This window comes from Balaenoptera ricei, chromosome 6 (genome assembly GCF_028023285.1).
Source record: "Balaenoptera ricei isolate mBalRic1 chromosome 6, mBalRic1.hap2, whole genome shotgun sequence".
In the NCBI taxonomy this organism is placed as follows: Eukaryota; Metazoa; Chordata; class Mammalia; order Artiodactyla; family Balaenopteridae; genus Balaenoptera; species Balaenoptera ricei.
In genome coordinates, this window is record NC_082644.1 from 7,203,137 (window position 1) to 7,216,159 (window position 13,023).

At 40.5% G+C, this 13,023-nt stretch overlaps 1 protein-coding gene across 3 annotated transcripts in view; it reads left to right on the forward strand.

The window, feature by feature from the left end:
- CEP44 (centrosomal protein 44) overlaps positions 1–13,023 on the forward strand; it is a 129,211-nt gene that overhangs the window by 62,108 nt on the left and 54,080 nt on the right. The window contains exon 11 of one of the 3 annotated variants that reach the window (XM_059926777.1): positions 608–1,330. The exons of the other annotated variants lie outside the window; for them this stretch is intronic. Within the exon in view, the coding sequence (XP_059782760.1) occupies positions 608–622 (15 nt within the window). The 3' untranslated portion in view covers positions 623–1,330. Of the gene's footprint in view, positions 1–607; positions 1,331–13,023 lie in introns of those variants that run through there. 3 annotated transcript variants of the gene reach the window in all.

Genomic DNA, 13,023 nt, shown 5'->3' on the forward strand with positions numbered 1-13,023 from the left:
TGTGTTACAAAACGAAACCCAACTGAGTAAATCTGAAGATCTAATTAGCTTTATCCAACGATTCATGAATCAGGGAACATCCCATCTAACAAGCAAAAGGGAGTTCTGAAGAGCTGTACAAAATGGAAGGCTTTTACAGGCAGAAGGGGATAGAAAGAGGAAGTTTCTCACAACGAGTGGATTGTCTCAGGCAAGGTCACCTTCCTTTGGGAGACAGGCAGGGTTCTATCCTGCCAGTGACCTCACCAGTACTGGTCAGGTAATTCCAGATTGACTGGTTAAAGGTCACATTTCTGGGAGCGGCTGAAACTGTAATTAGGTTGGATATTAAATCTTGGTTTGCTGTCGTGGGGTAAGTGACCTCATTCTGGGCTTCTCTTTCTTTTTTTTTTTTTTTTTTTTTTTTAGCAATTCCCCCCTTTTGATCAGACTCTCAGCTTCACTGAGAGATGGCATTAGGGCCATTTCCAGCTACCGTTCTGAAGTTCTTGCAGTTTTTATTGATCCTTGTGTGACAGTCATAGTTCATGATGTTTTTGTGCTTAATCTCTGTGATATTCACAGGCCATGACTTCAGGTTCCCTTTTTTTTTTTTTTCTCCCTGCAGTGGGCTGTTCCCTAACCAGAGATTGAACCCACGCCCCCTGCGTTGGAAGCATGGAGTCCTAATCACTGGACCATCAGGGAAGTCCCCAGGTTCACAATTTTTAAGTTGGTCTTTCTCTTCGTTCCTTTTTTGATGTTCCAGTCTTAGGGAAATCACTCGCTTGGTGGTTAGTGGCATTTAGCATGCCAGGGAGACTACTAGGACTATTATAGGTAGGACAATTCCCAATGTCTGGAGTGCATGTCGGAGGCATAGGCTCCAAGACCCAAACTAATCTAAATCAAGTAAGTCCAAGAAGGACTCCACTGAAGGAGTCACCTTTTTAAGCCCAGTGGCTTGCTCAGTGATCTTATGTAACTGAGTTTCAACTTCCCCAGAAATGTTAATCCAGGAGCAGCAGGTGGTGTTGGTCAGGGAAGTAGGGCCCAGCCAGAGGAAGAGAGTCCTGAATCACAAATGCCTCCTGGTAATTCCTGTTTGAATCAGGACAGAAAAAGTGACAGCCATGGATGCCAGTCAAAATTTTAGGGTCTGGAGACCACACAGGCAGTTTTGTTCTAGTTACCCTTGTCTTTTGGTCCTTTTATTTTTATAGAGCCTAGAGGCAATGTTCACCAAGTTTGGGGTGTTAGCCAGAGACAGGAAAACAGACCAAAGAAGAAATGGGGGACAAGGAAAGGATTTGTGTCTGGGAGGGACCCACGGGGTCTTATCTAGTTTCAATCCCCCCTTTTCTTTGATACTCATCAATCATGAGGAGAGCAAGTGTTGGACAAGAAGGGGAATAACGGATGGAGATGTTATTCATACACTCGGCAGAGGAGCTCGGTTTTAGGGGGACTCAGTTGCACAATGGATCTGGACTTGGAAAGGAGGGGACAATGGAAATTTTTATTTTTCTCTCTAGACTGGGCACTGAGACAGACATCTGAGAGAGCTGACTTTGGCAAGAATTTTAACCTTACCTGGCTTCTGCCAGCTTTCCAAGGATACGCAAGATTTTTCATTAATTTTAGTTTCTTTGGCTATTTAAGGGAATAATGTAACAGCTTACCAGAAAATTCCTCAGAGTCCCATCAACCCTGGGAGAGACCCATATGAGTGCCCTCCTTCAAGGGTATATCTAGGGGCAACTGTAAGACCACTAACTTGACGGACTTCTGTTTATTGTCACGTAGTCTCTTCAGAGTGGAAAGACAATTCAGACAGAGAATTGCTAGAATGAGTACTTAAACACAGGAGGATAGAGGCGGGCAGTAGGAGTTATGTCAGTCTTTAACCTTTCATTTTAGGTACCTCTTGTGTCTTTAATTTTTCATTAGCCTTTAGCAACAAAATTTTTATTTTATTTTATTTTATTTTATTTATTCATGTTTTGGGCCACACCGCGAGATATGTGGGATCTTAGTCCCCCGACCAGACATTGAACCCGCACCCCCTGCAATGGAAGCACAGAGTCTTAACCACTGGACCACCAGGCAAGTCCCCACAACAAAATTTTTAATGAAGCTATTTTGGAATTTTGAAGCCTTTCTGGAGGCTTCTGTATGCCAATTAAAACAGGCATTCCATTCTGTTTGCTTGATTTTGGAGTCCTTGCTTTTGAGTGCACTTCTTAAGTAAAGGATCTTGTCTAATTGGAATGTTTCCCATAACAGCCTTGTAATTCTAGGTTGTTTTTAGTAAGATTTTTGTCATTTTTGTATATATCTACAGTTTCTGGGACCATAGTTCTTAGACATAAAATATGTAGGTGTGTCAGAAGGTGATATGCTTAACTTTTTAGGATTTGAGGATCTACACAAAACAAAACAAACAAATGTATGCACCTTAGCACACCAGCAGTGACCAAGAAATGTTACTGCAGAGTATCCAAGAGAAGGCCCTGTGGGCATCACCGGCAGGAGCTTGGGACAGGGGAAAGGGCCGAGCCAGCAGGCCCCCCGGAAACAGGACTGCAGACTAGTCTGGGTTTCCAAAAAGGGGAACTGTGGACTGGAAAGCCAATTACGTAGGGAGCTCAACACAAAGAGATCGTCCAATTTAGTCAGTGTTAAGGTCTGATGAGCAGTCTTACAAAATTAAAACTAAAAATATATTTCTGTGAGTTTGGGGAATCCTGTGAATCTGATGATTATCAATGGAATCGTTTGACTCAGTTCCTAAAGCATCTTGGTCTAGATTAAGTTTGCTTTGATAATGAGCTCAAGGGACGCATCAGTGTTTCAATAGAGGGTTCAGTTTATATCCTGCTTTCCTAATCTGCGCTAAGATACTGGAATTAAGAACTCTTAAAGTGAAGCTTGTTAATTAAAGCTTATGTATCAGGACATCATAATCAGACAGACTTGTGGATGACTTTCCCATTCCAAGATGTAATAAAGCTGAAAACTTGAGCTTCCTTCATAGATGCGATTGTTGGGTTAATTGTTCTGCTGTCTGACAGCCCAATCTCTTATCCCAGAAGTACTGATTTAATCATTTTACCAAGAAGTCAGAAGTACATAACGAGTTCTGTAAGGTCTTCCAAAATAAGTAGGACTTTGTCTCATATTACTTTGAAGCAAAAAGTTTTGTTGTTGTTGTTTTTTTAAACCTTTAAGATCAGAGTGATCTGGAAGCCAATTCACTAACCTGAGAAAAGTAACCTTTTTTGCTGGGCTGACGAAGTGTGGGAAGCTGTCTTTGAGCCTACATTGGTTTACTGGCTGATTTACATGTTGGCATTTACTTTTGATTGTGTGGATGTTAAGGTTTCCTTTTTCTTTATAGCTATACTTTGTTCATAGCAAAGCGTAAGGGCCATGCTGAGGAGTGTTCCTTTCCAGTATCCAGGTGTCCTACCTGGATGTCATACGCTCACATCACAAAAGGAGAAATCCTTTCATAATCCTCTGATGTAGGTACTCATCAGAGGTATTATCTACACTTTTCAGATGAGTAAACCATACCTAATGGTATTTATCACGAGAGCTTGTGATTAAATATTTTCCCCAATAGAGGGTGCATAGGCCAAACATTTTAATAGATCCAAGAAAGATTCACATAGATTAATTAATTGCTCTTTACCTAGTCTGAAAAGGACAATAAGATAACCTGATTTTGGGGGGAGGATATTTTATTTTTCCACATTTTATTCTCTCATACACATCTTTAGATATCAAGGACAGAACATTTTGTCCTAATTAGTATGGCACTGAAAAATGTTAGAGAAACTTGTTCTGATTTACTTTAAATCCTGAATATAGAATATGATATTTTCCTTTTTATTTTGATAGTTTTTAAAAAATTTTATCTTTGATCATCTTACTTAAAGGTAACCTACTTGCTAGCTATGTAAACCTGAGCACGCTACTTACTAGCTCTGGGCTTCAGTTTCCTCATCTATAAAATAGGAGAAAATAATAATAAATACTTCCCAGGATTGTTATCATAAGTAATGGGTTAATTTTCAAAAAGTGACTATAGTAAGGCTTGGAACCTAGTAAGAGCTATGGGTTTGCTAAGTAAAAATTAAAGAGGGGTAACATGTCCAGAGAAATAAGCCTATTTTTTTTCCCAGATAATTTCTAATGAACATTCTTCAATTAGGAGAAATAAAAATGTAAAAGAGTGATGCCTGAGTAGAAAAATCAGCATTTTCTTTCTCAGAAGTATTTTCAGGTGTTGATTTAGAGTGTGCTCTAAGGATTGCAACTCATCCTCTCTGGGCTGTAACCAGAGACAGTATCAGCTCTTCAAGGGCTGGAGGGGTATCTTACTCATTTTTACCCTCAAGCACAACAAAGAATCTTCCAGAATGCTGGTGTCCATGAAATATTGGTTGAATTAACAAGCATTTAATGTGTTCTTTTTTGGTAATTTTCCTGGAATTTCCAGCTTGGTCAGACGCCCCCTCTTCCAGACATCCCTGGTTAGTTCAGGTCCCTATGACTACGGCACATCGACCAAAAAGTTGCTGTGGTGGGAGAATTCTGACATAACCAGGAGTGCCTGGAAGAGCTAGGGGTTGACAGCACAGAAGCAGAGGTTGATAGCTTATAAAAACCATACTGTCAAGTTCATCGTTCTCCCGTTAAATAGTTCTAAAATAAATTTTGAAAATAAGGCCATGGCTTTGGTGTCCTTCCATTTGCATCAATGTGGGGAAGCATGTAATCAAAGTATCTCATGCAAAAAAAAAAAAAAAGAAAAAGGAAAAGAAAAAGATTTTTTGATAATGCCTGAAATTTTAAAGCATTTTGTCTGATGAGTAGAATAGTTTTTAGAAGAGATCAACTTTAGGGAAATTCAATACCTTAAAAAAATTGTTTAGCAAAATGTTTATTGAACAATCAGGAAAATAAAATAATCCCTTGTCCATATTTAAACCATTTTCTAGAGGTTGCAGAAATGCATTTAAATATTACCATTGTTTTTTACATACTTACTGATGTCCTAGGTTCTTATGGAGACAATGTACTACGCATGAGAGTGATCAGTTTTAGTTATCATTGTCATTATTGTTGAATTTAACATCTTTAATACCCTTCATTCCTCACTCCCTCCTCCCAATTCCCACCACCATCCACTTCCTTCTTGGTCTAATCTAATCTTCCTCAGACTTGATCCCAGCCTGACTTACGAATTCATGCTGCTCTGCTCCACTAAATCCAGCAAGAGTTATGGTTATGGAGTTTGCTGCCAGAAACCAAGCCCCAAATCTCCTTCATTGTTTCCTTGACCTGCTAGAAATCCAGTAGCTAAATGGGAGCCGCAAAACTGACCCTACAGCCACTTCTGCATACGCTTGACCTCCTCCGAAGTTAATAGCAGCTATTTCTGCAGCTTTGGAAAAGCGTTTGCTTAAAAACTGTGTAAGAGAGTAGCGGGGGAAGACAAAGGGATTACAAGAAGAAAGAAGTGTATGAAAGCTGGTGAAAGTATGAATGACTGCAGAGCCAGAGTGGATGGATGAGATGGTAGGGGAAGGGATTTGTCTGGACTGCGGGGTCAGTGATGGAGAAAAACGTGTGCAGTAGAGACAGTACGTAGTGAAGTAACCATGGAGACAAGACTCTTTTCTCCCAAGACTCTTCCACATCTTCTTTCCTTAACGATTTTCTTTTTGATAATATTATCTCAGAAAACGACCTTGTTTTAACCTGCCAGGATTCTAGAAATCCCTGTTTCTTCACGACATCCTTGTTATGGCTCTAGGATGCGATGCTGATGGCGGTAGACATACTTAAGTGAGACGTCTTCCAAGACTGAGGAATCCCTGTGGCTTGTGTTTCCGGCCAGCTGTTAGTGTCTGCGGCTACCCTCTGCGATGTAGGTTGTTTTGTGGAAAACACAGGATTAAAGCAGACACACAGCGTGCTTGTTCTCAGGGCCTGCACTAGTCTGCTAGGGCTGCCACAACAAAATACCATAGACGGGGTGCCGTAAATAACCAAGATTTACTGTCTCACAGTTCTGGAGGCTGGAAGTCTGAGATCAAGGTGTCAGCAGAGTTGGTTCTTTCTGAGAACTGAGAGGAAGAATCTTTCTAGCTTCTGCTGGTTTGCTGGCCATCACTGGTGTTCCTTGGCTTGCAGAAGCTTCACCGCAATCTTTGCCTTTATCTTTGTGTGCTGTTCTCCCTGTGTGTGTCTGTGTTCAAATTTCCCCCTTTTGTGAGGACACCAGGCACATTGGATGGTGCTCACCCCTCTCCAGTATGACCTCATTTTAACTAATTACACTCGCAACTGCTCTGTTTTCAAATAGGTCACATTCTGAGGGATTGGGATTAATGACTCCATCATATGAATTTGGGGGGTGGTGCATAATTCAATCCATAACAGTGCCAGCTTGGGGAAATTTCACTTAATTTACTGTTATTGGAAAACTATCACTTTGATTGGGTGTTCCTTCTTGGATAGACTTTTTCTTGATGAACAAAATCCATGAACTTAAAGACCTTTAATTAACAAAGTACAATTTCCATGCTACTCAAATAGAAACTTTCATGTGTGTCTCACATGGAGAAACCTACCTATATGGGGTGAGCGTGGGGCACTGGGGTAACCTGGAGGTGGGGGAGGACGGGTGCAGCTGAGCACTGGGGTCCAACTTGCCTCTCCGCAATCACAGAGCCCTTCTCTTTCTTTCTTTTATTTTATTTTTATTTATTTATTTTAAAATTTATTTCTATTGAAATATAGTTGATTTACAGTGTTGTGTTAGTTTCAGGTATATAGCAAAGTGATTCAGTTATGTATATATAATACATATACATATACATATACATATTCAGGCCCTTCTCTTTTGAAGTCAGGCCGAGTTACCCAAAAGAATCCTAGCGGTCTGTTTTTAACAGACTGTTTCTACACTAACTGGAATGAATTCTCTCCAAGCACATCTTCACCCCTTCGTCTGTTCGTTAAAGGAAGCCCTTCATGAGGGCTGCTTGTCTTCAATCTCTGGACATGGGGTCTAGTGATAGAGAACTTGTCCAGACCTTTTCTATATCACTCAGTCAATGAGGAGCAAAGGGGCTGGGGAGAGGTCATTCTGTTTCTGTTTTGTCTCTGGAATAAATTTACAAACCCTGTGAAAACATTTACCAAATTTACTGTTCATGTATCACATCCTCTCTGCCCTCTGCATGTATATACACACACACACTCTCTCTCTCTCTCTCTGCTGTGGGAAAGTCTTAGGGGCTATCATTGCTCATGGAATCTTCATTAACTCCCCTGAGAAATTTTAAGGTATTGGTTTATACTTGAAACTGAAGAGTATCTTTTTTTTTTTAACTTTCTATTGATATTTTCAACCCATTTTTTTTTAAATAGATTTATTTATTTTTTTGTTTATGGCTGTGTTGGGTCTTCGTTTCTGTGCGAGGGCTTTCTCTAGTTGTGGCAAGCAGGGGCCACTCTTCATCACGGTGCGCGGGCCTCTCACTGTCGCTGCCTCTCTTGTTGCGGAGCACAGGCTCCAGACGCGCAGGCTTCAGTAGTTGTGGCTCACGGGCCCAGTTGCTCCGCGGCATGTGGGATCTTCCCAGACCAGGGCTCAAACCCGTGTCCCCTACATTGGCAGGCAGATTCTCAACGACTGCGCCACCGGGGAAACCCAAGAGTATCTTATTTTTAACTCTGAACTCCTAGTACTTGCAGGGAATCAGCAGTGTGAGTCTGACTAAAAGAGGATGATTCAGGAAAAGCCATAGGGTTAATTAAAGCAAAAACAAGAAGAGAATCACAAAAAGAATTTTATTTAGGATTTTTGAGTATCTAGAAGCTCTAATTCATTTTTTTTAATACTGTGGGGAAAATATGCAACCTGCTTTCCCCACCCACCAAAGCTGATGTCAGAATTCTCATTTATTGTGATTCTTATCGGAAAAGGATTTCCATTATCCAAGTAGGAATTCTCAATATTACACACATGCACTTGTGTGGTATAGAGAACTTTGAATCTAATTTTTATAAACATATAAAATATGTGTATTTATAAAAGGGAAGAGAAGGTAAAGTGTGATTATTTATTTTGAGCACATTCTAGTTTTCTTTTTTTATTTCAAAACTTAAGAATTTTTTTTCAGGGAACTATACTCTGTATTTTGTAGTAACCTATAAGGGAAAAGAATCTGAAAAAGAATATATATATATATATATTCAGTTATGTATATGTATACATAACTGAATATATATATAACTGAATCATTTTGCTGTACACCTGAACCTAACACAGCATTGTAAATCAACTATACTTCAATTTTTTAAAAAAGAATGTTTTACAAAGTATTTGTCCAGACATTTTAAGATTCCTTACAATCGTACTGTTAAATTAATTAAACAAGGAAACCATTAGAATGAGGGGGCCTAATGCCTTAGCAGCCTCTGTATGCCACCGAGACCTAAGCCACCAGCAATTCCTGTGAATGTCTGCAGGGGAAAAACTACCAATCGCAACCCTCCAGCTCCGCTTTCCCAAATAATGCAAGCGCGAAGCTGTAGCAGGTCAGATGAGTTACTTACTTCGCTTCTGCATTTTCTCCACAAAACCCTTGCCCCAGCTCCTCTCTGTGGAGTACTCCTAACCACTTCTGCGTTGGCACTGCCCCATTCACACTGATGTTTGCTCAAATAAACTCTTAGCAATGTTAATATGTCTCAGTTTATCTTTCAGCAGTACCACTGAGGCACTAGTCTTCTTTTATTAAACCTTGTTCCTGGTTTCTGTGGCACCACGAGACAGTGATTCAAGAGGGGCAAGTGAGCATACACAAACACACACACACACACACACTATTGCTGGCATCCTTCTTTAAGAGTGTGTTAAGGGTTGTACTGGAGAAAGAGTGCTAACATTTGTCAGCCTCTTTGCGATTACGCAGGACTTTGTGACTAGTTGTGGCCAATAGCTGTGGATGGAAATGATGTGTAATATTTGTTACCTTAGCATAACGGCCTCTCTCTCAACTAATACAAAGATCTGCACAAGATACATCACAACACACTTTCATTTTTCAGTTATCAGCAATTTTATCTTCCCGGTGTGAGAAAGATGGAGAAGGTGTATTCTGACAGTCAGGGGCTCTCAGTTTGAGATCATCTTTACAGCTAGGAAAGAGGAGGGGACCAATCCATCTTTCTAGCTGGCATATCAGATGACAGACAGATCAAAGGACTGTCTTATCTTAAGAGGAAAAAGTCACCACTTAGAATTTCATGCTGCTAACTGATGACTTTTCACTTACGGGACACACAGGACTACCCAAGATATTGTCTTTGCTTAATTTAAATACATTTTTAACTTCCAATTCCAATGTTTAAACATTTGTTGCTTAAATGTTTAAACATTTGAATGCTTCTGTGAATCATACATTTTAGGTAGCAGAGCCAATACTGGCAGCTGTCATATTATCTCAAAAAGACAATGTACCCTAAAATCAATTAGGCTCATCCCATTTGAATATTCAACTTATGATCATACAAAATTTAATCTCTTGAAAACGGGTTTTTGACAATAATCAGACCTACTAAAATTATCTTTCAAGAAAGTAATTGCCTAAAGACACGGTATAAACGGAAGAAGCTGGCCTTACCTCCATATTGCCCAGAACAAGTCACCCTCTCTCTCTGCCTTGATGTTCTGAGATTGTAGCCACCATAACACTCAAGAATTGGGGATATAATTGGTCCAATTTTCATTGTTACAAACAGTGCATTTTAGAGTCCCCACCAGCTTTCCATGCTACTTACCAGCTGTGGTCCTAACTAAAATCAAAGCAGCCAGTGAAGATCTAATACCTGCAAGTATCCCACTGATGTTGTAAAGTATTTTTTTCAATAGATTTATTCAAGCTAAACCAGTTGGAACTAATTTATTTTTAACTGTTAAATAGAGCTTTCTCTTATGGCATTCTGTGACACTTGCAATGTTGTCTGCTCTCTTCATTGTGGCAAGAGTATTTACCATTTCAGAAAACCCCCAGGGCAATTATTGATATGGGAAATAGAGGGCATTTAATGTCATTATTACTTCTCCACAATTTTTAATATATTCCTATAGGAGTAAAGATTAGGGATATCTGTGTCAGAACCAGATGTCTAATTCTATGTGTCTCTTGAGTACTATAGCTAAAGAAGATCCCCAAACTTGTCTTTTTCTTATCAAGATTTATATATTAATCAAGATTTGTATATTTGTTTTTTGGGGGGTTTTCTTTTCTTTTTTTAAATTTTTTACAAATAAATTAGAAGATTTACTTTTAAATTAAGTTTAACACCATGAATATGACAATCAGGTAAAAGTGGATAATTTCCTAACAAACAAGAAATTTTCATATTTCGAGATGAGCTTTATGTCAACCCCTTATCCCACCTCCACCACAAATGGCTTCACATGGTAGAGAATATTAGATGAAAGTAAGTCAGAAAGAGAAAAACAAATACTGTATGCTAACACATATATAAGGAATCTAAAAAAAAAAAATGGTTCTAATGAACCTAGGGTCAGGACAGGAATAAAGACGCAGACGTAGAGAATGGACTTGAGGACACGGAGAGGAGAAGGGGAAGCTGGGACAAAGTGAGAGAGTGGCATGGACATATATACACTACCGAATGTAAAATAGATAGCTAGTGGGAAGCAGCTGCATAGCACAGGGAGGTCAGCTCTGTGCAAGAGGGAGAAGATTTGTATGTTTGAGCCACCAAATTTGAAAGTCTGCAATTTTGGATTTGCTCTATGACATATATAATGTTTCTGGGTTTAACCATTAAAAAAAAAAGGAGACAAATTGCTAGAGATGAAAAATGCAATGTCTGAGTATCTTCTGAACAGAAACGCTTGCTGATCTTGGGTGGCCTCGGTCTGCAGTGGCTCGAAGCGGGGTCTCAGTTCCTGGCCAGTGATTGAGGTCGGGTCGTGGCGGTGAGAGCACCGAATCCTATAGCCACGAGACCAGGGGTCAGTGGCAAGGCCCTGGCAGAAAAAGAATTCCCACAAAGACGGAAAGTAGTGAAACAAGTAAAGTATTTATTAGGAAAAAAAGAAGTGCAGTACATGTGGATAGACACATGGGCGGTCTCAGAGACCGAGTCTCACCCTCGTGGCAGTTTGAATCACTTTTATGGGGCATTTCTTCCGTGTTTCCTTTGAACAATCATCTTGCTTTGCCTAGTTCAGAGTCCACGTTTGGTGTGTCTCAGGATATTCCCACGTGTGCGCATGCACCCCTTAGCCAAGGTGGATTCTACCGAAGAGGCCTGTGGGTAGATTTCGCCACTTAGCGTCACTCCCCTTGTGACCTCCCAGGAGCCCTTCTGCGCATGTGTAGTCGGGGAGGTCTCCTGACTTAGAGAATGAGGAAGATGTGGTCTCTTATCTTCTATCTGGGCAGGGCCCAGCCTCCTCTCTCAATTGTCCTGATACTCTGTTCTCGGAACCGGTCCACGGGGGACGAACTCCAACCGTTTGCCCTGAGGGCCCATCTGTCTCCTGCTCAGTCCCACATACTGTTCCTTCTGGAACACTCTTCCTCTCCCACTTCATTCTCTGAAAGCTATTCTGTCTTCCATTGCATCTCTATCACTGCTTCCTCAGGGAAAACTTGCCTGATCTCCAAACTAGACCTCATCCCGCAGCTACAGGATGCTGCAGCTCCAAATACCATCCATTTACTGTTCTTGTCATGAACATAATTTCACCTTATTTAGGTGATTATGTGATAGATTCCTTGTCTCCATTGCTATCCCAAGCACCGTGATGACATGAGACATGTTTGATTTTGTTCACTATTATATCCAGTGCCACGCATAGTACTTGGCACATAAAAAGGGTTTAACACTTGTGGAAAGAAGGGAAGGAGGGAGGGGACAACTGAGAGGAAAAGGGAGGAAATCTCTCTCATTGTTCAGAACTCTCCAGGCAGTAAGCAGGACTGATTGTATCAATCCAATTTCAAAAAATATTAATGCACCATTCTCTTTTTTGCCCTTTCATGTACAAATGTGTACATGTCAGCTTAAAGCATCGTCTACCTGGGGATGGGATGTGACAGGCAAGGGACACAGAAGCACCCGTAGGCTACGTTAAGGGTAAGAGACAGTGCTAAAGGCTGGGGGACCTGGAGAGCCCAGCATGGATCAAAGAAGGCACAGTGTATGGGGACCGAGGATGGATGAGGCTAGCAAAGAACCTGTAGAGGAGATGGATGAGAGCAGAGCATTCATTTTCAGTGCTGAGAGAGCCCCAGAGCAGCCACTTCGTGGCACAGACCAGCCAGGACCCAAAGAACCTTGAGGGGTTTCAAGCAACCTTATCCCCAGGTCCCCTTCACCCCCAGCATGTCATGGGTTACCTCTACTTCCCCCATAAACTTGATTGTCACCCAGGAGGCAGGTTAAGGGAACAGATAAAAGTCTGGTTTGGCATTTAGCCGACTCATCTAAAATCTGAGTTGCCTGGAAACTGCGTACATGGGCATGCATCAAAATTTCCCCATCATTTGACTTTTTGGATACTTTCTTTTTTTTGGTTTTAATAGTATCTTTAATTTTTTTAATTTGAATTTTGTTTTATTTATTTATTTTTATACAGCAGGTTCTCATTAGTTATCTATTTTATACATATTAGTGTATATATTTCAATCCCAATCTCCCAGTTCTTCCCACCTCCCACCCCTGCTTTTTCCCCTTGGTGTCCATACGTTTGTTCTCTACATCTGTGTCTCTATTTCTGCCTTGCAAACTGGTTCAGCTGTGATTCCACATATATGAATTAATATACGGTATTTGTTTTTCTGACTTACTTCACTCTGTATGACAGTCTCTAGGTCCATCTGTGTCTCTACAGATGACCCAATTCTGTTCTTTTTATGGCTAATACTCCATTGTATATATGTACCACATCTTCTTTATCAGATTCTTTTTTCC